At 35.4% G+C, this 25,386-nt stretch overlaps 2 protein-coding genes across 4 annotated transcripts; both read right to left on the reverse strand.

The window, feature by feature from the left end:
- Positions 1–5: 5 nt before the first annotated feature.
- Positions 6–6,929, reverse strand: LOC127973110 (G-protein coupled receptor 171-like). 2 transcript variants are annotated; one of them, XM_052577175.1, is made up of 3 exons: positions 6,563–6,929; positions 1,999–2,195; positions 6–1,927 (listed from the first exon to the last, which is right to left on the reverse strand). In XM_052577175.1, the coding sequence occupies exon 3, from the start codon at positions 1,901–1,903 to the stop codon at positions 950–952; it is 954 nt and encodes a 317-aa protein (XP_052433135.1). In that variant the 5' UTR covers positions 1,904–1,927; positions 1,999–2,195; positions 6,563–6,929; the 3' UTR covers positions 6–949. The 2 variants fall into 2 exon arrangements, with proteins under 2 accessions (XP_052433135.1, XP_052433134.1); XM_052577174.1 differs by adding an exon at positions 4,859–4,915 and having other exon boundaries at positions 6–2,195; positions 6,563–6,926.
- Positions 6,930–8,327: 1,398 nt separating this feature from the next.
- Positions 8,328–13,093, reverse strand: LOC127973106 (P2Y purinoceptor 14-like). 2 transcript variants are annotated; one of them, XM_052577167.1, is made up of 4 exons: positions 12,974–13,093; positions 11,821–11,905; positions 9,198–9,628; positions 8,328–9,055 (listed from the first exon to the last, which is right to left on the reverse strand). In XM_052577167.1, the coding sequence occupies exons 3-4, from the start codon at positions 9,626–9,628 to the stop codon at positions 8,359–8,361; spliced, it is 1,128 nt and encodes a 375-aa protein (XP_052433127.1). In that variant the 5' UTR covers positions 11,821–11,905; positions 12,974–13,093; the 3' UTR covers positions 8,328–8,358. The 2 variants fall into 2 exon arrangements, with proteins under 2 accessions (XP_052433127.1, XP_052433126.1); XM_052577166.1 differs by lacking the exon at positions 12,974–13,093 and having other exon boundaries at positions 11,821–11,955.
- Between the last annotated feature and the right edge of the window lie 12,293 nt (positions 13,094–25,386).

A 25,386-nucleotide genomic window follows, 5' to 3' on the forward strand; every position in this document is an offset into this window, starting at 1 on the left:
GTAACAATGATTTATTGAAAAAAACAAACAAACATAACCATACCCTTAAATAGGACACTATATATTGTGACAACCATTTATAGAGGTGTCTGAAACCATAATATAAAATCCCACAATGCACTGCAAAAACAAGTGTTCATCTGATGCTCAGTGCCTAGAGATTACCCATAATGGACTGTAAGAGGGCACTCCTCACCAGATGATGGCACCCACAGAGCCAGCCAGCAGTTCATTTTACTAAGCACTCGTCCACAGCTTTGTACAGAGTAATAGGAATACATTCACATGTTTTTTTTTTTTTTGTTACTTATTCATTTAACTGATAATGGAGCAGAATTTCTAAAGTTCAAAAAGCAGTTCTCGCTTCTGACTGTCGTTATCAGTCTCTCTCAATTTTCTTTTCCTTGAAAAAAAGCTATCGTGGAGTTTTTCTTTCACTATTTGAGCAAGTGGGAATGCAAGAAATATATATATTTGTGAATTGTGAAAAAGTTATAATTATTGATATTGAATATGATTTTGGGATATGGAACACAACTTACACAAACAATTCCTCACTGAATGAAAAATAACTAAAACTAAAACATATTCAGTTTCATGTTTGAGGTGCGGTTGTCCTTTGGATGATGGGAGTCTGACTCCTGGCTCTTGGTCTTTTTTGTACAGTTAACACCTCTGAGCATGATTGTACAGTACGTCTTCTTTAGATATAGTCATGTTTACATATATACAGTACATATTGTATTTTGCCCCAAAATTCTACAACAAGTACTGCCACAGTTTTTTGTTTAGTTTTTTTGGGGCATTGATCTTTGTGGATTCTTTTTACACAGGCTTCAGTCTTCTGGCTTTTCCTACATTACTACTCTGAAGTATTTCTTTACATGACATTGGCATTCAGTAAATTATTTTGCACTACTTGGTCCATAACTCTCCTCCGGTTGAATTTTCACTCTGTGTCTGTGGTCGGAACGCTTCCTCTCTTTGAGAAGGCCTTCGTGATCTGAAGCCTGAATGCACGGCAGATGACAAAGTACAGCACTGGATCGAAGCACAGGTGCAGGATGGCGAGAAGCAGGGTCGACTCTTTAGCCAGGAACAGATTCTTCCTTAATGTGCATTCGGTTATGATGACCTTTATTTGCGTAAACGTGTACGGCATACGCACAACATGGTACGGCACAAAGCACACCACGTATGCCAAAGTCACCAATGCGATGTTAATGAAGGCATGTTGGGCACTAGCCTGTTCCTCAGGTTCAGATTCACGCCGACCCCAGAGCCGCTTCAAGACCAGGCCATTGGACACCAGCACCGCTACCGAGGAGTTGAAGAAGATGGCCATGCCCAGAAACACAGACAATGCATGCCAGTGCTTGCCCAAATCACCTTTTAAGTCTGAACACGTTAGGCCAACTTTGTCTTCAACGTTTTCTTTGATAGGGATGGCCATGTTGGGCACGTTGATGAAGAGCACGAGGAACCAGACCACCGAAGACATCAGCACCGCAAAGCCCACTTCCTGCAATCGTAGCAGTTTGGAGCTGTGGGTGATCTGGAGATAGCGCTGCACGCTGACAAAAGCTAGAAAGATGATAGACGCGTACATGTTGATGTAGATGAGCGGTGAACTCACTCGGCAGAGAAAGATTGTCAAACTCAGAGAATCATTGCCCAGGTCTTTGGCAATCTTGACAGGTAATGCCAACATGAGGAGGAAGTCGGACGTCAGAAGATTGATGAGGTAAACATTAATGCACTTTTTAGCACTTCGGCTGGTTATGAAGGCCCACAGCGCCACCAGGCTCGCAGCCATTCCAATCAGGAAGATGAGGATGTAGATTGTGGCGAAGGGCACCATGTTGTCGTTGATCACACAGATACTGGTGTTCGAACTCTCCATTTTTGGATATGGACTGTGTAACCTCTAATAAATAAACAAAATCAATGTTATCGAATAAGTATGTTTTACTTCTCCTTTTCTTCCCGTGACTATACCTTTTAAGTCTTGTCAGACCACCGAGAATAAGCGAAGCTGATCTGAACACAATTCCGTCTTTCACTTCAGCAGAAAGTAAAAGGTATCAGTAGAGGAAGTGGTAAATCCCCTGTTTAAGCACGCGAATGCATTTTCCTGTTTGCTCACATAAGGATGTCACGTATCAGCATCAAATAGAAAATGTTTTTAAGCAATCCTGGAAAGAAACAGAAATGAAAAAAATATTAAGTGATTTTATCTCCTTTTCCTGTTTTAGTGACATTTCACAATAATATATGATCTGTTTATATGAATGTATGCACATGCTGAAGCTGGTTTAGATGTGATGACAACAATGTGCATCAAGCAACTGCTATCAAAACATCAATTCAATCACATTATCTCAGATATTTTCTCTAGATAGCAGGATAGATAAGCTAGTAACACTTTAAAATAAGGGTATAATTATTAACATTTGTTAACTACATTAGTATTTACATAGTAATAAATTAGTCATTACAAATGACATAGAACTTAAAATCCTAAAACATAGCTTTTTAAACCTTAATCTTAATTAAATGCATTATTGATATTATTATATTTACAAATGCCTTATTAAAATTAAAAGTTATATCTGTTATTATTGTTATTATTATTTACAAATACATTATTAAAAGCAAAAGTTATATCTGTTAATGCTTTGAACTGACAATGAATAGGTGTTTCTTCATTAACTGAAGTATAATGAATAACTAATGTTTAATGAATAAATACTGGTGGTCTAACTATGTATTACAAATTATTAACTGATGTTAGTAAATGCATTAACTAATAAGACCTTATTGTAAAGTGTTACCAATACACTTCAAACAAACAAATAAACAAACAAACAGAAATATCAAAATTTTATGGACAATAAGTGATTTTTTAATGGGTTTTTTATTTTTTATTTTCAATTGTTAAACTCTGTAAAATTACCAACATTAGCTGTAAATTAACAATTGGCTGTTATTTTAAATATTATGACATTAACAATACATTACAGTAATTCACATTTTTATATGAAATAGTACTGTATTTTTTAGTTTCTACTTTTTTTCTTAAATTACATACAAATGTATTTTATTATTATTATTATTACAGAAATAACCTGTAATTAAACAGTAAAAAAGAAAAAGTTAAATGGCTGGTAGCCAAAATTAAAAGTAACCACAAAAATACAATGGTAACTATGTCAACATTATAGAAACTGTGTCAAGCATAACAGCAATAAACACTAACAGGTCTTTCACTTTCACAATGAAAACAAATAAATTCCTTAATTTCAACATTAATTTTTCCTGTGCAAAGCATGCTGGGAACTAGAACTGCCATGCCTAAACAAAATCGTAAAAAAAGATCAAATGACTGGCAGAAGCGGCTGCCAAAAAAAACCCATAAAGTTTAACTGAAATTAATAAAAAAAATAAATAAAAAAAATAAATAAAATAAAACTATTATTTTTATGACCAAAAGCCATCAACTTTAAAAAAAAAATGGTCAAATGACAAAGCCATTCCTTGAAATGTGCCTAAATGCCAAAAAAAGAGGCATATTTAATCAGTTAACTGCGTGCTGTTCTTGATTTGGAGTTTATGCATGGTTTTGGAATGCTAACAGGTTAAAACGGTAAAAACAAAAGTAAATGAAGAATGGCATCAACAGAACAATAAACCCTAACAGATCTCACTAGATCTCATCATTTTCACTTGCAATCCAGTTTACTTTATTTATTTCCTACAAAAGTTCTCATTGAGAATTAACAGAGTTTTAGATGGTGCTGTTTTTATTGAAAAGCATGAAGTCTAAGCATAAAGTTATCACTGTTATGGTGGTCATTGTTTCCTTTAGTTTGGCTCCTGACCCTTGATTTCATCTGTTTTTCTCCGTTTGCATTAGCAGTGTGTTTCTGCTGTATCTTTGTTATGGTAAAAGTAAGAAAATCTGTGAGTAAATAATGTTACTCAAATGGTGATGACAATGTGGTTATAATAGTGACATAATTTACTGCTAAAAGTCTTATCTAATCTTATCATGATTTAGTTAGTTTCACATTATTTACTATAATCATGTAATGTTATTGTATCAGTATTATGACAAAATGATGTTCTAACATTTTAAATCAGTATTATTTTTTTGTTTATATATATATATATATATATATATCACAATGACACAATTAACAAAACCAAAGTCTGAACCTAATTTAAGGGTCATGAACCCAACAAAAGCAAACACTGACCACCATGATGGTGACATCAAACTATATTTTTAGCAAAACATCAACATCTAAACCTGTTAATTCTTTTTATATAATAAAAATAAGGGCAAACTGGTTTGTAATAAGTGAAGATGCAGATATCTATTAGTGCTCTGTTGGGATTGAAAGTGTTTCTGTGAGTTTGTGAGGTTTCTGTTGTAAAGAAAAGAGCCTGCACTTCAGTCTAGCAGAAGAACAGGAGTGATTGATGTTATGCTGCATGTTGTTTTATTCAACAGCAGTAACTGTGCAGTTACTGAAGCTGTAACATATAGTATAGTTTCATGCATGCTGTTTCTGGTTGACTGGTAGAGATTCATGTTTTACAATGAAAATGTCTGTTATTAATAAATCAGGAAATACATGTAAAACAACATTTTTTGTTTGTTTGTTTGTTTAAATGTTTTTTTTTTTGAATATATATATATATTTAGAATATATATATATATATATATATATATATATATATATATATATATATATATATATATATATATATATATATATATATATGTGTGTGTGTGTGTGTGTGTGTGTGTGTGTGTGTGTGTGTGTGTGTTAGTAGCCATTTGTCATTTTACCTTTTTTTTCTTCCAATGGTACAATTAAGGAAATATCTTTAAAATAACATTGTTTTCCTGCAAAAAAGAAAAAAAAAGAAAAAAAAGGAAAATTTAATTTAAAGTCCTTTGCACTATATTTAAATAAATAAATATGTTTTATTAATTTCAAAGGTTTTATTTGGCAGACGTAGCTGACAGTCAAGTTTTTTTTTTTTTTTTTTTTTTTTTTCCAGTTTACCATATTCTACACAGTAAATTATTGAGTGTTAAACTGTTCGGAGCATATATGGTCCCACTCTAAAAGAGTGTTACAGTAACACTGCAGCAGTGTTAAAGGTGCTGATTGACCATTAGTGATGAACAGCTGCTAACAAACAGAATCACTGAAGAAAAGAACTACACAAGAACTACAACTGACTTCAGACACAGCCTTAGATGAAATCAACTGAAATAAAATACATGAAATCTCTCAAGATTTCAGCAGAAGATAATTAAACAACTCCACAAACAACATCACCAGCTCCATGTATTACTAACAAATTAGACTTTTATTCTGGAGTTATTTCTTGAGAATTAAGGTTTAGATTTTTATTTTTTTCAACTTACCGTTTTGGCGAATAGTGTTTGCTTTAAGTGCTTCTTGACCCTTGACATAATGTTTCAAAAAAAGATTATCTTTGGTTGTTACAATAGTGTTTATAAATTACTTATACACGATTGCAAGGATGCTTATTTAATAACTTACTGTATAACCATTTCACACACCTGAGTTTCTATTTGTATTTTGACAAAAAATAAATATTATACATAAGTTAAATATATTCGTAGCTCTATGATGTCGTGAAAAAATTACAATACAAACCACTTTTAGGATTATATAAAGGCTTCAACTCTGGCACACACAGACATGAAGAATCAGCATGTGATTCTCAGTAATGGTCACAAAATATTCTGATAATATTAATACAGTGATATTCGTACATCAAACAAAAAGAATAAAGGAAAATACTAAGATATTGCAGCTGGATAATTTTTTAATGTAGCAATGCATTCCATGAACACAGCTATAGTAATGAAACGGGTTATTAATGAATTAAGATGGTGATGCTGCTTGATCTTCTGCTGAGATCTTGAGAGATTTATTGTCTTTTATTTCTGCTGATTTTATCTAAAGCTGCGGCAGAAGTCAGTCGTGGTTCTTGTGTTTATCTTTTCTTCAGTGATTCTGCTTGTTATCATCAGGTGTTCATCACGATTACTCAATCAGCACTTGCTTAATCCCATACTTATCTCATGAATTTAATACTGATTCAGTGTTACTTTAACACTCTTTTAGAGTGGGACCATATATGCTCCGAGCAGTGTTAATTCAATGCTCAGGATCTTACTGTGTACAAATGGTGGTGTGGATAACACTGAATATGTGCTTTAGGGAAGTGAGTCAGGTTGTGGTCGGCTAACGTGCTGAAAAAGGAAACTCATTTACATTAATGGACAATAAAATACAGGCGGAACGATGTCTATTTCTTTAATCTTCTTTTTTAATAATCCTCAATAATCCTTCATTGCTCACGAACATCATGCACATTGTTCCCACATCTGTATCTCCAGGAAGTAAATACACACAGAGCACATCAAAAAGACTATTTATCAGATGCATAAACTCACATGAAGAAACAGACACATGGTGCCTCGTACCAGAATTAGATTTGAATAACTTACCATATAACCAGACTGGCTTCTCCAGCAGACATCAGATCAGATGCTGGAGACAAACGATCCCGCTCTCTAGCTGTATATTGTTCGTGTTGAATGATCTATACAGCTACTGAGATACTTGTTTCTTCACTGGCTCAGCTTCGTTACAAATCCAGTTTCCGTTTTACTTGGGGTTTGGTCTCAATTATATCAGCCAATGGAAGAAAGCATTTACCACACCTACAATGAAGTGAAATGACGCAGCGGAAACATAAACTTTCCAGATTCTGTGTCTGTAGACAACCACAAACCACTAGTCTATGGCTATAGTTTGCATGTGCTCTCTGCACTGCAAGTTCCTGGTCTGAAAGGCAGCAGGTTGGTTTTGCCTTTCCACACATTGTGTTAAACATGTTGCACTGTTAGTGTCATCTAACAGCGTCTGTGCTTTCAGGCACACAATCGAATTGAGTTTCTGTTACCCAGTCAAATTATTACAAATCCGAAACAAAACAATGCATACCCAACCAAACAGGGAATCGGGAAAACAGGGAAAATGTTTTGCAGCTTCAGTTTGGCACAGTATTACCTGAGCAAATATTTTGCCCTGGAGATACAGTATGTTTTCAACATAATGCTACCATAAGTTATACCAAATCATGTAAGATTAAATATCTTAAAATTCAATACTTACATTTAAAAGAACAAGCCATTTAAATAACAAACAGAGAAGTAATTTCAAGGTGTTTTTTTCCCATGTTTACTTCATTGATTACAAAATGAATTCACAATTCCTTTTTTAAATAAAAATATTAATAAAGCATTCATGTAAACAATAATAAAACATATTTTAAGCTAAAAGACCATTTTAAAAAATGCTGTATTTTTCCCCATAGCAAGCTAAAAACTTGTCCAAAAAAATTATTCTTTCATATCACTACACATATATATATATATATATATATATATATATATATATATATATATATATATATATGTGTGTGTGTGGTGTGTGTGTGTGTGTGTGTGTATATATACACAAACACACACACACACACACATATATATATATATATATATATATAGAGAGAGAGAGAGAGAGAGAGAGAGAGAGAGAGAGAGAGAGCAATCATTTGATCAGTAAACAGTAAGAATATAAATTATACTGTACATTTATACAAATATACATTTTATGTCATGTGTTCCTGTTATGCAAAGCTGAATGTTCAGCATGATTACTCAAGTCTTCAGTGCCACATGATCCTTCAGAAATCATTCTGATATACTGATTTGCTGCTCAGGAAACTTTTTTTTAACCATTGTCTGCTTTGAAACTATGTGGAAATCACGGTACACATTATTTTCATGATTCCTTAATGAATACAAAGTGCTAATGAACAGCATTTATTTGAAACATAATATTCTGTAACATTATAAATGTCTTTACTCTTTAGAACAAATGAATGCATCTTTGGTGAAAAAAGTATACATTTCTTTAAAAAAAAAAATCTTACTGACTTTAAACTTTTAAACAGTATATACAGAGAAACAGATTACAGATTGATTCTGCATTTGCCTATACGCAGAAAGTTAACACACACACAAACACACATCGTAGAAGTGGTCACAGTCAGCTCAAGATAAAATATCAGTCTGAATGAATTTCTTACAACAAATTCTCAATATCATCTTCACGCTGTAATCAACTGAAAGTGAAAATAAAATGTTGCACGTAGAAAAGAAAGGAACCCAATAAATGTATGTATTGCACTGCATTAGATTTCATAAGGCTTTTTCTGTAGGACAGTGTCATCCTTGTGTTAAATGACACTTTCACGTCGTAATGTGGAAATCTTGGTTTCAATGTAGCTCAACATGTTGCTCATTCGTCTTTGTTGGCTTTTATCGTCGCTGTCTCTCATTGAATCTGACATCCTCCTGAGGCCCAGCTGGGCTCTGAAGGCCTTGCAGAAGATAAAGTATATAAGAGGATCCAGACAAGCATTGAGCACTGATAGCAGGACGGTCAGCTCCTTCAGTACGTAGAACGCCTGTGCCGTGCAGAGTTTCGTCTGAGGTTTGATGAATGCATAAGGCAGTCTAACCAAATGGTAGGGCACAAAGCATACACAAAAGACCATCACGAGCACCAACATGTTACGCTTCGATTTCCTGAATTTCTGGCTTCTGGATGCGTTCTGTGTGGACAACTGAGCATGTTTGATCTTTTGCAAAGTGCCCCAGTACAAAGCAATCAGAGACACCAGCACAAACGTGAAGAGCACCATTGACACACTGTGAGTGATTTTGTAGACCAGACTGAGCTGGGGACTGTGTAAGGCCTCGCAGCCACTCTTCTCAGGCTTGTGAACGTGACCCCAAGAGGTCAGGAGGAAGAGGATCAAGTAGACAGACGACATGGCTAACAGGGAGAGCCACGTTCCAATGGAAATATGCCGAGCGGTACGAACCGTCTGCAGAGCATGTGTCTCCAATGGCCGGACAATCTTCAGGTACCTGAGATAAGAGTAAAATAAAAAATTTAAATTTAATTTAAATAATTTTTATAGTTTTTTTTTGCAATAACAACCACAAAAAGATAAATAAATCAAAAGCACACACATCTCTTGTAAAGTAGGTGCTTGCATGAGTTGCATACCTGTTTGCAGCAATAAAGTCCATAAAGAGAATGCTTGCGTACATGTTTAGATAGAATGCTGATGCTCCAAAGCTGCAGTAAATATTGCGCATTAAATCTGAACTGTCGGCATAGTTAGCAATGCGCAAAGGTAAACAAAGGCAAAGGAAGAAGTCGGCTGCCGCCAGGTTCTTCATGTAAACCGTGACACTGGACTGAACACGCTGACTGGAACAGAAGTAAACCCGCATTGTGATGCAATTAAGTACCAGACTGACAAGAAACACTAGTGAGTATGCAAATATGAAAGCAGGGTGAGAGGGGATCTTTGAAAATCCACAGGAAGCATTAGTTTCTGCAGTGGTGTTTGTTTCTGTGATGTCATCCAGGGCAGTGGTGGAGCTGGTTAGTGGGGCTGCAGTGTGAAGAATCTGTGAAACTGCTGACTCCATCTATTAATACACAAGAGACAGGGTAGTTAAAGTCACCATGTGTTCTATATGGGATTTTCTTGATCCTCAAAGCTCAAAAAGTTTAATATATTCATGGAATGTAGAATATTTTAGGCTATGTGTTAGATTATGTCTATAGATGTAAGAGACGACTAACGATTCTAAAGCATTAAACAAATTAAACCATTAATCACACTTGGGTGCTATATTTTGAAGTTTATGGTTGAATATAATTGTAATAATATTATTATAATATTATATTGTAATATTAATATTGTATATATTGTATATTATAAGTCGCTTTGGATAAAAGCGTCTGCTAAATGAATAAATGTAAATGTAAATTAATATAGGCAATGTTCATTAACCCTTTGAGAACAGTGTCTGCATCTGAAATCACATACTCTTTTAAATAAGTATGCACATGAATTGGAGCCTGGCGCACTAAATTATTTATGTTGTTTTTGTTATTTGTATCACTTCACTGTCATTCACGCCTATCAATCCTCTCCCATGGCCTCGTGGGATTGTAAAGTGTCCATTGAATCTACACTTCAGGGCTGCGTTTCCTAAAAGTGTAAAATCGTAAGACTAGGTTGATCATAGAAGCATTGTCATCAGTGAAGCTACGATCAACTTCGGTTTACGATGTTTTGACGCAGAACAGACAAATAGTAGGAGATCCATGCACTTTTCACCTACTGTTTTATGAATACTGTGAATTAATTTGACATACTATTCTTTTCACAAGTATGTGATTTCAAATGCACCCATTCTGTTTAGCTTCTTGTTAGATCATTGGGCAAAAATCTCCTTGCAACGTTCTGACAATGTTCTATTATGGTTAAAAAAAGGAAGCAATTCCTAGAATGTTAGAATGGTTCTCAAAAGCAATTATCAAAAGGGAAGCATATGCTCAAAACTAAAAAGCACAGGAAGTGTTCTTCAGGGCTGAACAGAACGTAGCAGAAATCAGCTGAATACCAGATTCATGAGGTGTACTGGACTTCATCTATCTTGATACACAGTGCAACAGAACAGCTAAAGAAAGCTGACAGTTGACATGTGAAGCCAACTATTTTAAAAATAGCACGTGCGCTAGATGCATCCTGTGTAAGCAAGTCAAACTTAGTGCAGACTGCTAAAATTGGACAATTCAAAAACAGAGGTCCTCAAATGTAAAAATAGCTCTTCACATCTGTTGGCTTCTCACTTTCTTTGCTCACATGTTTGCATTTTGATACAGAAATATGTACCTTAATACTGTTTCATTATCTGACAGAATCATCCTACTTTTAATATGCTGTGATTTCCGTTACTGTATATTCACGTGTACAATTCTCACATAAAGCAACAGAATGTCACAGAGCACATCCTCATTTTGGGCAACAAACCACAAGAACGATATTCCCATTTCAGTCAGGGATGGTTAGGCCTAACCTGACCCCATTTGCCTGTCCATGGCAGCATAATCAGCAAAACACTTCAAATATTTTGAGTGAAGAAGCCAAAAAATGTAATAGATCAAAAGATCAAAATGTGAGATGAAGACCTAAAATGACGAATCAGCACCGCAAGGTTATATCATTATATCACAACATTTTTGCAATAGCAGATCTCTGTCGTTCTCTTGCAGTGCTGAGAGCTGCATAATGTGACATTTATCAAGTTCAATGACTGATAAAAAGCCTCTCTTTAATAAAGGTCAGGTCTGTTCACAGAGGCCACATTAAGGTGCTCTTTCCTGGAGCACAAGTGGTTCTGAGATTACACTAACACACTGTGACTGTGTCAATACTGACGCTAACATTTTTATATACTGTATATAATGCTAAGCATTCAAAAAAGGTTGTTCATTAGCAATAAATGTGTAAACAAGTACATATCAGAAAGAGAGAAAAAAAACAATCTTTTTCTCAGTTCCTTGGCCATTTAGAACAAAGTAACCACAAAGTGCTCTCTAAAGCAAGGACCATTTCTTGGTAATTATACATATTACATTAAAACTTTATTAAGTCCAAAAATTTCCTGATTTAAATACAAATGAATGCATGATATAAACAAGATGCAATTAACAAATTATATATTATTATTCTCAAAATGACCCAACCATGTTTATAGTAGAATCTTAATTGCAATTAACAACAATAAAAAAAGGCTAAAAGCTTATTAGCTGATCATGTTTAACTTACTTGAAATCCTCACTTGTAGCCAAGCTGTCCACTGAGCTTTGATCTAGAGTTGGTCTTTTTCATTCACTTCCTTAATAAGTTCCTTCTGTAACATGTAAAGAGGAAATTGGGTTTTGTATGTATCTCTTTCTCTCTCTCTCTCTTTCTATGTGTGTGTGTGTGTGTGTGTGTGTGTGTCAATGTATGTGACAAAAATGCAAACACAAGTGGTCGGGGGGGGGGGGGGGGGTTGGGTGATTCTGTGGCGACACATAATAGACACTAATGTTATATAATACACAAACAGTTGTGTCACTACACTGTGGATTGAAATAATATTTTTAGTTTCTATTTTTGTTTTTGTAATTTGCAAGTCATAATTGTTTGGCTCCCTTTTTGTTTTCCATGACATTAAACAAAATTCAGACTGTGTGTGTTGTAGCCTACTTTAAAAGTAAAAAAAAAAAAAAACACATGTTGGAGGGTATTGCTTTTTGAGAAAACTGTGGTTTAGGTTATCCTGCTAAAAGTTAATCAATGATTCGCTTTTTATGGTCATCGGTTAAGGTGATGCCTGTGCAACACTCCCTCACCATGCAAATACCTTGCTGAAGCTGTGGGTCATCCTGAATAATTATCTAGTGTCAATATCTCTGCCTAACAAAGAACCTTTCACTGAATAATGTTCAATAAAAGGGTAAGAACCCGCAGAGTTCCTGTCACATCCTGCTTGCAACCTGAGACTACTCCCTTGCGAAATAAGAAACTACATAAGGTTATAAATGCTGGTGTACATATGATTTTGCAGGTTTACTGACATCTAGTGGAGTATCATGAAACAACATCCTTTCAACTGCATTACAACCGGCTGGAGTAAAGTGTGACTACTTTCTGATCTTAAAACGAACCTAGGATTAATGTATCCCCCTAAAATGGTGATTTTAAGGAGTCTCGACCTCAAGGTCAAGGTCAACTTTATTGTCCCCGTTGGAGCAATTTGTTGCACAGGCAGCAGTAAACCATACACTAACAAAACAAGCACCCACCACCTTAACTCCATCCAAAATTTGAACCCACATTTCTTTGCTAATTGAAAATGTTTTCCACACAAAGGAATGAAAATGAAAACCAGAGTATGCTGATTTTGTTGCAAACCAAGAGATTTATGTATTACCTCTTTGAAGTGGCAGCCTCGAATCTTCACCAGTTGGTGTCAGTAAAAATACCTGAGACCATTCGTGCAATCAGGACAAATAAGAGAGCCTGCTGGACGTAATTAAAAGCTTTTTCCAAGGCTGCTTCTGATACTCTCAGAGTTGGTACTTTTTTAAACGACTGTGTTCTATGATTGTAAACTGGATTTACTACATTCCTCAGGTTGTTACCATGTGACCTACCTATGACTTAACTGCCATTCAGTGGATTTCAGTGGATAGGGGTTGACTATACTTAAGATTTTTGTATGTGATACCACACAGGGCCAGTATCACCGATACCAACACTTTTCTTTCTTTTAAAAACATACATTTAAATGACCATTTACATGCTGCTTAAAAAAATTTACAATAGCTAATGTTGATATAACTAAAATATTAGATTCAGCTTAAAGTTATGTGGATTTTATTTGCCTTTCTGAAAGGAAGTACAGAGATTGTAAGCAGAGGAGCCCAGAATTTTGAAAGCAATGCGTAAAGTTTCACGTTAAAAATTTAGCTCCCGTAAAAAAAAAAGAACGGGGCGCCACACATTCCATGCAAGAAAAAATAAATAAATTGTGCACACAGTTTACTAATTTGTTCCCTTGATGTACTACAATGTGCACTCTATTACTATTTAGTTCCCTCGATTTGCTAAATTGTGTGCACAATTTACTAATTTGTTCTCTCGATTTATAAACTGAGTAAACGATTTAACAAAACGTGGAGCGAAATAGTAAATTGTGCACACAATTTAGCATACTATTTTTTCTACATAAAATGTGAGGGGCTCTGTAGAAAAGTTTTATAAAGAAGAAGAAGAAAAAAAAAGTGGTTTAATGCATTAAGAAAGTAATATTAAAAGGCCAACTCTGTATACTGATTATGCAAACTACTGTACAGTATATGCAGGCAAACAGCCCAGGATGCAAATTGCATGCATGTTAAAGCCCAATTTATACTTCTGCGTCGAACCTTTGGCCGTAGGCTATGAGTAATACAGCGTAGCCTGACCTGCACCTCTCAAAAAATCTAACATCAAGTCAATTCTACGTGGACCGCAAGCCCTGAGTTTGGTCTGCTAGACCCCTTGCTCCATATGTACTTAAGTTTTGTGTGCATTTATTTATAATATATTTTAATGTTACACCTTCTTATATAAAATAAAACAAAGCAAAGAACAAGTGTCTTATCATTTATTAAATTTATGAATTTAGCAGATGCTTTTATCCAAAGCAACTTACAGTGTATTCAGGATATCAATTTTTACCTATCATGTGTTCCCAGGGAATCAAACCCGCAACTTTGCACTTGACAGTGCAATGCTCTACCAATTGAGCTACAGGAACGCTACATATACTTATACTACATAGCATTATACTTCGCTGGTTGTCTTTGGCCAACAATGTTGATCTACCGTGATATAACTCCTTGTAGAGACGGAAAGAATGCCATCTTCTCCTTTTCTGTTGTTGTCTCATTTTGTAATTTTAAATAATGACTTAATGACTTGATATTTCCCAGCAGGCACAGGATTTAGACTCCAACGTCGGTTAGATGTTGAAAATCAGGTTGACGTCTAAATCCAACGACTGTTTGACGTCAAGCTCCAACGTTGGCCAGATGCTGAATTTTGGCCCCCACAAAAAATCATAAAAAACATTGAAATGCATGGCAGTACACATATTACCAGCTTCAATTATTACTAACCAGTTTGACTTTATTTCTGTCAGATGTCTACAGAAGTTATTTTTGAGAATTAACAGAGATTTAGATGTTGATGTTTTATTTGAAAATGTTTGATCACAATTATTGTGATCAGTGTTTGCTTTAGTTGGGTAGTTTGACTCTTGGCTTAGTAAGTTTGTGGTTCTTGTAATAGTGTTTACCAAAACACATAATTTGTTATAAAAGGGGCCATGAACAAATATAAGGTTTTATAGTTTTCATAATCATGAAGAAAAATGATTGAGGATTATTTTTCTTGTCATTGACCCAATTTTAATGAACAATATTCAAGAAACAATACTTTCTTCCTTCAGATCAGACAATCAGATTTTCTTAAAATGCATTTTGATAGAAAAATCTTTTGAGACACATAGACATCAATAATCAGTATATGAATCTCAACAATGGTGACATGCTTCATGCAGCAATGCATGCTGGGAGCCAACATAGTATAAAACTCATGGCTCCCAGCATGCATTGCTGCATGAAGCATGTCACCACTGTTGAGATTCATATGCTGATTGTTGATGTCTGTGTGTGTCAGCGTAGGTTAGGTTTTTTTGAGCTCATGTTTAAAATATTTTAACTGATTGTTATAATACCACTGAATCTCATGTGACAGAAACACAGTGTTTGTAATATGAATGTAAAAACATCAGTGAATCAGGTTATTTTATGATTATAAAACCATTAACAGATAACAGCCATCACCTGATCTCATTTCACATTAGCTTTCTTTGATGCTGCAAATGTGCTTGACACACAACTGTCACAGCGAAGACAAAAGATATAATAAGTGTTAAGAGCCCAACTAATGGAAACACTAATAACTGTAATGGTTTTTAACTGTTATATGTTATGGAAATTAAACACATTAGAGTTAAACGCCTGTTAATTTTCAATGAGAGCTTTTGTAGACGTCTGACAGAAATAAAGTCGGTCTGGTTAGTAATAAGTGAAGCTGGTAATGCTGTTTGTAGAGTTGTTTAATCCTTCTCTGCTGAGATCTTGAGATATTTAATGTGCTTCCATGCATTTCACCCTTTGTAGCAGTGTGGTGCTTATTCCAACCAAAATTCAACGTTTGTCTGATTTCGGAGTTTGATGTCAAACAAAGTTGGGTTTAGACGTCAACCCAACTTTCACTTTCAACCAAAATATGACGTCTGACTGACGTTGGATTAGTTGGAGTCCAACGTCTTCCTGACGTCACATTGATGTACTGTGCCTGCTGGGTTATTTCCTGTGTTGCAGCTATAATGCTTTGCTGACGACCTGGTTCTTCTTTGACTTCTGCTGTGGTTACACCAGCAACATTTTCGTGGACACTGCAGACTAGCGGTGTGTACTGCACGTCGACACGGACAATGAAACTGAGGAATAGCCTACGGCAAAAAGGATACGGCCTAGGTATGATATAGAAGTATAATTCAGCCTTAAAGGTCCTGTTTTACGCGCTTTTTTGAAGCTTTGATTGTGTTTAGAGTGTGCAATATAACACGTGTTCATGTTTCGCGTGTAAAAAAACACAGTATTTTTCACACAATTCACCTATCTGTATACCGCTGTTTTCACTGTCATAAAAACGGGCTGATGTCTTCCTTGTTTTATAAAGTAATGAGTTCTGATTGGGCCAGCGGTTCCTGTGTTGTGATTCGACAGCAGCTTACAGCACGCTGCCCTCCTGCAAACGCGATTGGACTAGTTTTGGAGTTGTTTTGAGAAGCAAGTGGGCAGGAGCATGTGCTGGAGATGCATTTATAGTAACAGGAGCGTTTTTACTGCAAGATGCGCATGAAAATCGCATTCGTTTTTTTGCACAGCCCTAACATCTAGTTAACAAAGCTAAACAGTGATGCCCTTTGTGTAATAAGTTACAGAAACTGTTAAATGCACCAACTTAATAAAATGCACTTACCGGTCGTGGTCCATAAGAAACACCTTCTCCAGACAAAGAGGGAACTGCTCCATCTTTCAAGAATAATCTTTGTGCGAATCCGGCATTAAACTGATTGAGAAAGTTGTCCTCAGCAAAATTTGCTGCACATAGTTTTACATGTGGATTATAATTTTCCGGAACCGAGTTAAACATAAAGCGTCCCTGGGAAGCCCAAACAAAGATGATTGGACTCTGAGATGAAAATCACAGTGTTTCAAACGACATGGCGACAAACACAAACACAGCTCTTCCTTCTTCTCCATCGGAGCGCAACAAGGCCACGCCCCCCTTTTTGTGAATTCATGTGGGCGGAGGTTAGTCAAAAAACTGTTTAGTGACGTCATTACAGCAGGAACTAGAGGGATGTAGTCCAAACGGGTCGTTTTTTGTTGGCGAAATCTGTTAAATCAAACATACTTACAGTAGCTAATTCAGAAGCACCAGATTGTCATAGCAAAGTCAGAATGACCTGCTCTTCTAGGTTCACAAAACGTTGTCCATAAAATTTGTTGCTGTTCTGTTGTAAGTAATCTTAAAGTTTCCTAAATGCATCTACTTTCAGAAGGCCATATAAAGTGCTTTTGCTCTCTCCTAGATACACAGCATCTCCCTGACATGACTGCTTCAACACTAAGGCCCAAACCCAATTCTATTTTATACCCCTTCCCTTCCCCTCAATGTCTACGGTGGTTATCGCCTTGATTAGACCTGAAAATATGTTGTGGTGCTATTGTGCACTCTATGATTTCAGGTTAGCAAATATTAGCGATTTTATGCAAACATTTATTTGAGTAACATGACTTTTAATATGAACTCACTATTGAATGCAACATAAAACAAATAATTACTTTTCATTAAAATCGAAATGGAGGGGTAGGAGAAATTGGAAGGGCTAAGGGGAAATATCACATCATATGACCCCTTTAATGTGACTTAATGATTGAAAACAGTAATTCTGTATAAGAAAGCCATATTTGGTAAATTTAATGGGTCTGGCTTCCAGTCCCATCTGCTTCCAGCAGTGTTTAGACGTACAAAATAACTAGAGAAATTAGGAGCGCAAAAATGAAATATAAGGCATCAGTGAAGGAAAAGTTTATTAAGGGAAATATATAGTCACTGTGTAAAGGAATACATAAAATAACTGGTGCAATAAATAAAGAACCAATTGGAATTACTCGAACTGAGTCTTTAATAGAAAAGGGAGGGAGAGAGAGATAAGAGTTTTTTTAATGCAATTTGATATTCATGAATTTAATGAAATGGTATGTATGGACTTTTATTCTAGTTTGAAAACAGAGGAATATTTGCAGATTGATAAAGCCTCTGTTTTGAGGGTTTTGCAAACCACCCAACAAAAAAGCCCTGGGCCTGATAAAGTGAGTGGGAGAGTTCTGAGGAGTTGTGCTTATCAGCTCTGTGATATTAGTCATTTTATTTTTCAGACCTCATTGAAATTACAGAAAGTACCCTCAAAAAATTACAAAAAATCCATGATTGTACCCATTACTAAAAATGGCCACTGCCAGACAAATGAACGACTTAATTAAGTGCTTGGTTTGTAGAGTATACTAGTCAAAGTCAAAGTCACCTTTATTTATATAGCGCTTTAAACAAAATACATTGCGTAAAAGCAACTGAACAACATTCATTTGGAAAACAGTGTCTCAATAATGCAAAATGATAGTTAAAGGCAGTTATAGGAGAAACAGGAGTGTGGAGGATGCCACCCTGACTCTCTTAAATTTGATATACTGGCAAATGTCATACTTGTTTATTTTTTGTAGATTTTTCATCAGTGTTATACACTATTCAATCAGTTCTTTTAGCTTTACATTTGCCATCCGAATTTGATGTTTCTAAGGGTTTGGTGGCTTCGATTTGAGATTTTTTTACCAGAAGATTTTAAATAGTATGGGTAAATGGAGAACATTCCTGCGAACGTTATTCTTCAGTGGGCTGCCCCCAAGGCTGTATTCTTTCACCTTCATTATTTATTTTATATACAGATAGGTGCAGAAGCCAATTTTCAGATAGACATATTATTAAATATGCCGGTGATACATGGTGCTAAGTTCGTTAAAGCAGGGTGACAGAGAGCATGGGCCCATTTTGAATTCTTTTTTGGAATGGTGTGAGAATTCACATCTACAAATTAATGTCTCCAAAACTAAAAATATGATGATAGAATTGTATAATTCTGTTGATACTCCATCTAAAGTAGTTATTGCGGGCAAAGAAGTTGATAAGATTAGTTCATACAAGTATTTGGGAACAGTTATTGACGATAAGCTTAGTTGGGTGGAAAACACAAATCATGTTGTATCAAAGCACAAAAAATGGTTATATTTATTGACAAAACTTTAGTCCTTTGATGTGGATAAATCTATATTGATAATGTTTTACCTTTTATTGAAACTGTTTTAACTTTTGCTATGATCTGTTTTATGGATTAAATGTTAAAAGTAGATCCCAGCTGCAGAGCTAGTTAATTTTGCGTCAGAGATTACAGGCTCAGTACAGATGGGTTTGGCTGCTCTGTGGGAGAGGAATTTTCTTAGGAAGTCTTTGACTATCTTGGGTGTTTCATCCCACACTTTGTATTTAGAATTTGAACTGCTCCCCTCAGGCAAGCAATACAGCGTGCACAAGTTGAGGCATGTTACAGGTTTTAGGTCTTTTGTTTCAAATGTAGTCTTTACCTGAAACATAAAGGTAAAGAAAGGTGTACCGTGATTTTAAAATAATATATGAAGAACTGCGTACTGTATTGTAAATGCTTGGGGTTGTTTATGGTTGGTTAATATATATATATATATATATATATATATATATATATATATATATATATATATATATATATATATATATATATATAGTCTGTGTAGTGTGTGCATGCGCGTCGCAGTGCTTGTTCACTCATGTAAGCGACTCCCACTCCTGACAGCAAAATGGATATATTTGCATGACTTTCTCAACATTTCCAGATGAAAAATATGCCTGTGATGTGTCAGTTGGGTCATTATACGAAAACGTGCCATTTTGTGTCCCTCAGGAAAAAAAAAAGCTCTGTAAATCTTAATAAAACATAAAACAAATAAAATATGTTATAATTTAGTTTCCATAATGTCTCATAGTATAATAATACATTTTTTCTGTTTCTTTTGTTTTTAAAGGATTTTAATCACATTTTTGTGTAAAGCATCTTGAAGAAATGTTGAAAATGGCCTGTCCCTCAGTATGATTTTTCTACTTCTACTTGCTAACAAAACATACTTGTATAAAGCCTTAAAGGGTTAGTTCGCCCAAAAATGAAAATTATGTCATTAATAACTCAGCCTTATGCTGTTCCAAACATGTAAGACCTCCTTTTATCTTCGGAACACAGTTTAAGATATTTAAGAACCGGTTGCATCGGTGTTCGGATCACCAGTAGTTCTTTCGGACAGTTCGATTCAATAAACCGGTTGAAGAAAACGGTTCACCGGTTCTTTTGCGTTCGACGTAATGGCGTCATTTGCGATGATTGCCCTTGATTCAAGCCTTCGGTTTACCCGCACCCATAACACTAGCACAGAATCAGTTCAGAATCAATCACCAAAAGAATCATTTCAGTTCAGACGCTCTGTGTGTCGGTTTGCTTCACGCTGAATCACACATGCGCAGTATCATCAGCTCCTCGGTTCACGAATCGGACGCGTCTGACAGAAACGGTTCTTGACTCGTGAACGAGTCAATGTTTTGTTCGTTATCTGGCTCGGCTCGGTGTTCATCTTCAGTTCTCTCTTCACAGCAGTTCAGTCAATGTACTGTTTGAGTACATGAATTACTCCGGGATATTGGTTTGTTTGAACTTAGAGGGAGTGTCAGCCACATTAAAAAAGTTAACAGCTTAATTCATTTGTGGATTAATGCGCATTAGAGACGCGAACCGTTTAAAACGATTCAGTTCGATTTGGTGAACTGAATGAATCGTTCGCGAACCGGATATCCAGACTGCTTTGATTTGAACTATCTCTCACACAGACACGGAAGAGAAGACAATGCTGAATAAAGAAGTCGTTTTTGCTATTTTTGGACCAAACTGTATTTTCGATGCTTCAAAAAATTCTAACTGACCCTCTGATGTCACATGGACTACTTTGATGATGTTTTTCTTACCTTTCTGGACATGGACAGTGTACCATACACACAGCTTCAATGGAGGCACTGAGAGCTCACAGACTAAATCTAAAATATCTTGAACTGTGTTCCGAAGATAAAAGGAGGTCTTACATGTTTGGAACAGCATAAGGGTGAGTCATTAATGACATAATTTTAATTTCTGGGTGAACTAACCCTTTAAGTGTCAGTTCATTAGTCATAAATGGATTTTATTCTTAACGTGTCAAATAAAATAAAAAACACACAATTTAGTCAGGTCCCTAGGTTCTCGTCAACCCTGTTACTGTTTATGAAAACACCTCTTTAAAGGGGGGGTGAAATGCTCGTTTTCACTCAATATCCTGTTAATCTTGTCTTGCCCTGGTAACCAAAAACACACTTCTTTTGTGACATTTCGCTCTCGCTCTGATCAGTGAATGTCTCTGCTCTCAGTGCTCTGCTATACAGGAGCGCGTGCTCTTCCGGGAGAAGTGCCCTTAGGACCCATATAAGGAAATTCCGCTCCATCTAACGTCACACAGAGCCATACTCGAAAAAAACTTTCCGAAACTTGTGACAAACCGGAAGAGGTATTTTTGGAACAGAAATACTGCTTCAAACGTTCAACTTAATTTTTGAAACTTTGTCCATGTTTAGCATGGGAATCCAACTCTTTAACAGTGTAAAAAACTCAGTATGCATGAAATAGCATTTCACCCCCCCCCCCCCTTTTAAAGATAATGGATTGTTCCAAAAGTTGCATTAGTTCCAGGAAGTCACATCATCTGACTTTCATGAAGTTGATGGTAGAAGACAAGTAAGTGTTTTCTTCTTTTTAATGAATTTTCTTTGAGTTTATGTAATGTCTGAAAGACAGGGACACGCCCATAGTGTCAGCCCTGTTACCAGAAAATGATACGTTAAAAAGTTATTTGTACATATTTAAAAATGTACATATATGATAACATTTAAGCCTCTCATTAAGGCATGTAATGTGGTGTCATTACCTATACCTCATGGCTAGTAATGGCAGCCAATAACCTTTTGGTACGCAAGTACGCTTTTGTGTGTCTTACCCATGTTGTATACCCAAGAAGGGTTAAATCAAGGGGCAACTGGACTTGGTACGTCCATATTTGAAGATATTGCCTCTCTTCCAAGGGGTTTCTTCAGTTCTAAATGACTGATGGGGAGTGCCAGGTATTTAACCTCTGTGGGGTTGTCACCCCTGAGCCAACCCTTCTTGGATAACTATGACCTGGATGACTGAGAATTTTAACAGACATACTTTTTTTTACAAATAGTATGCATAATATTCATGTTTTTACAGTTTTCATCCCTAATAATCATGTTTTTTTATTTATTCTACTGATAGGTATGCTAAAATGTGTTGAGGTTACTGATCTATACTGATTCACACAAGTGCATTGGGTTTTATAAATGTGCTTTATAAACCAAAATTCATTATTATTTTTATTATGAGAAGTCAATAAATTAACAAGCTTTTCAGTTTGCATTTGGGATACTCTCCATACATGCACTCCATACAAACAGTTTGAAAAAGTTTTCTTGACAAAAAATAAATAAAACTTGTATGGTTGTATGGTTATTTGAGGGCATGTGAACTACTTACATTTACAGTGTGCTACACAATCATAAATAATCAGGGCTGGGGAGTAACGAAATACATGTAACGGCGTTACATATTTAAAATACAAAATATGAGTAACTGTATTTCGTTATAATTACATTTTAAATAAGGGGTAATCAGATTACAGTTACATATGAAAACTATTCTAGATTACCAGTGATTACTTTTATTTTGATGTCATTTATTAATTTAATATTTAAGTTTGGGGATTTCAGCCAATACCGCTACTGATTTTTTTCCGTTGAAACTAAAAACTGTGTGCAGCAGCTGTTAATTTAGAAACTCCTAGTGAGCGTGCATACAAGCACATAATGACACAAACATTCTCCTAGAAATCACACTCTGCATTCAGTCAACAGATCCATATGAAGCATGCATCAAATAAAGGTTTATGAAGTCAAACAATAGCTTTATGTGCTTTACAGATGAACTTGAATTCTTTATTCATTCGAAATGTTCAATATCATCTTTGGCTCGGTAATGCAAGTTCACAATCCGATTCGTGAACAGATGATTCTTATGAGTGAATCCTTTAAAAAAATAATTTCCTTTATTTATTTATTTATTTATTTATTTATTTATTTATTTAATGAAACCAGTGTGGAAACCAATGCTTCACAAACTGGATAGATCTGGGTCAGGGTATATTCTGGCAAACCGTTTACCAAAAACGTTTTGCAATTGGCAAAGCAAACTGTGGTACACGCCACTACCAACACACGATGGATAACTTTGTGTTTTCTCAGCACTATATCATAGAAAGTATGGAGGGGCAACAGTTAAAACATTTTAAAGTTAAAGTTCATGCAAACAGAAGTTTTGGTTTTTCATAAAGTGTAACAAAAGTGATATAAAGTGACGTGACATTCAGCCAAGTATGGTGACCCATACTCAGAATTTGTGCTCTGCATTTAACCTATCCGAAGTGCACACACACACAGAGCAGTGAACACACACACACACTGTGAACACACACCCGGAGCAGTGGGCAGCCATTTATGCTGCGGCGCCCGGGGAGCAGTTGGGGGTTCGATGCCTTGCTCAAGCGCACCTAGTCGTGGTATTGAAGGTGGAGAGAGAACTGTACATGCACTCCCCCCACACACAATTCCTGCCGGCCCGGGACTCGAACTCACAACCTTTCGATTGGGAGTCCGACTCTCTAACCATTAGGCCACGACTTCCCAAACTTCATCATTTTTATGCTAAAATATTTCAATAGAGCTGTCTGCAAAATATGCTGATTAGTTATGTTGAATTAAAGGTTTATGAATGTCCAATTAAGACTCCATTACAACCATAACTGTAACCCAAACAAGCAGTATAACCAATATGGTAAATGTTGTCAACCCTGTTACTGATGTGTCAACCCTGTTACTTGTATAATATTCTAATATAATTAAAAATGTTTAAATAAAAATGTAATCAATTAATTGTAAATGTTTAGTAAGAGAGGCTAATAATCAATTTAAAATTGAATTGAGGTGTTTCATTTTCCATGCATTTTTCTTAAAACAGAAGATGATGGGAGAGTATCATTTGAAAAAAAAAATAAAACTTTCAATATTCTCAATTCACAAACACTCTTAATGTAACAAAGGGGGGGGGGGGTATATATTTCACAGTATATCATATTTGTTCTATACATGTATTTAAAACCTTTTCAAAAAGTAATTAATATGTTGGTAACAGGGTTGACCAAAAACACACATTTAAATTGGTTATATGAAAGAAAAAAAAAAAAAAAAAAAAAAAAAAAAAAAAAAGGATGGCACTGAGATGGCACGGTACATTTTCCTGAGAGGTAAGGATCTACTTCATCCAAAAAGGGGCTTAAAGATTTTCAAAACAGTACTTTGAAAATCAAACATTAAAAGTGGGAAATGGCACGTTTTCGTATAATGACCCAGTTATGCACAGAGGAAAACACAATGTCTCAAATGTATTAAACAGCACACATTTTCTCTGTTTGTTATGGTGGATCGATTATATACATGATATATATATATATACATACATTATATACATGGTTTTCACTTGATCTTAGGTCCCCTGCAAATTAAGTAAAAACAACAACAACAACAACACAAACATTAGGCTATATAGACACTTCATTTTTTAATTTGTTTGATGATTTGTAAGTTGCATTTAATATACTTTCAATAAAAATAAAGCATTTGCAATGACTTGTAAAGGCTGATGGATGTTTTGGCCTGAGATTTTGTTGCATATACTTCGTTTTGATCAGCAGGTGTCACCAGCGTGTGGTTTCGAGCGTGCTTTGAAACAGTGAGTCATTTGGGAAACAATTGGTTAATTTGTTTTAAAGTTTTTTAATGTTTCTCCCTTCACTAGTGTGCAGGGGTTCTGTGTCTGGATCCTAAAAGGCATATAGAAAATAAAAAAATAATTAAAAAAAAGGGCCTGTAGGAATGAAAAGGACAACAAAAATGCAAATGCAAGATTAAGAAATAAAAAAAAGAATAAAACACACACACACAAGGGAGACTGAGGAACTACAGACATTTCAGTCACTACATGACCTTCTTTACCCTAATTACCCACTGGGCAAAGTTACGTCCAGTGGACGTCTTTTTTTATGTTTTTGCTGACGTTGAAAAAACGTCCACTGAGGAGCCAGAATGAACGTTTTTATGACATCTTTTTTTGACGTCTTCTGTACGTCTGATTTAGATGTTCACAGAATCTCCTTACAAGGTTAAAAACTAGTTCAAAAGTGGTCAGTGGACATATTTTCTACATCATTTAAGGTTCATTTAGGCATAATTTATACTGTTTCTGGACCAAATCAGCACTTTCAGGATTTAGACTTGTGTTATTTGAATGTAATTTCCAGACACTGTGTTTGTCCTAAAATCAAGAAAATAAAATAATCTTTATGAAATAATGAAATAACTGACGATTGAGCA

Source organism: Carassius gibelio, chromosome B15, assembly GCF_023724105.1.
Source record: "Carassius gibelio isolate Cgi1373 ecotype wild population from Czech Republic chromosome B15, carGib1.2-hapl.c, whole genome shotgun sequence".
Classification (NCBI taxonomy): domain Eukaryota; kingdom Metazoa; phylum Chordata; class Actinopteri; order Cypriniformes; family Cyprinidae; genus Carassius; species Carassius gibelio.

What these genes read in the sequence shown, in the direction of transcription:
- LOC127973110 (XM_052577175.1), bottom strand. Translation starts at nt 1,903, where the DNA reads ATGGAGAGTTCGAACACCAGTATCTGTGTGATCAACGACAACATGGTG.
- LOC127973106 (XM_052577167.1), bottom strand. Translation starts at nt 9,628, where the DNA reads ATGGAGTCAGCAGTTTCACAGATTCTTCACACTGCAGCCCCACTAACC. An exon ending in GACTTTATTGCTGCAAACAG is followed by an intron (nt 9,056 to 9,197) that starts GTATGCAACTCA and finishes CTCTTATCTCAG; the next exon opens with GTACCTGAAGATTGTCCGGC.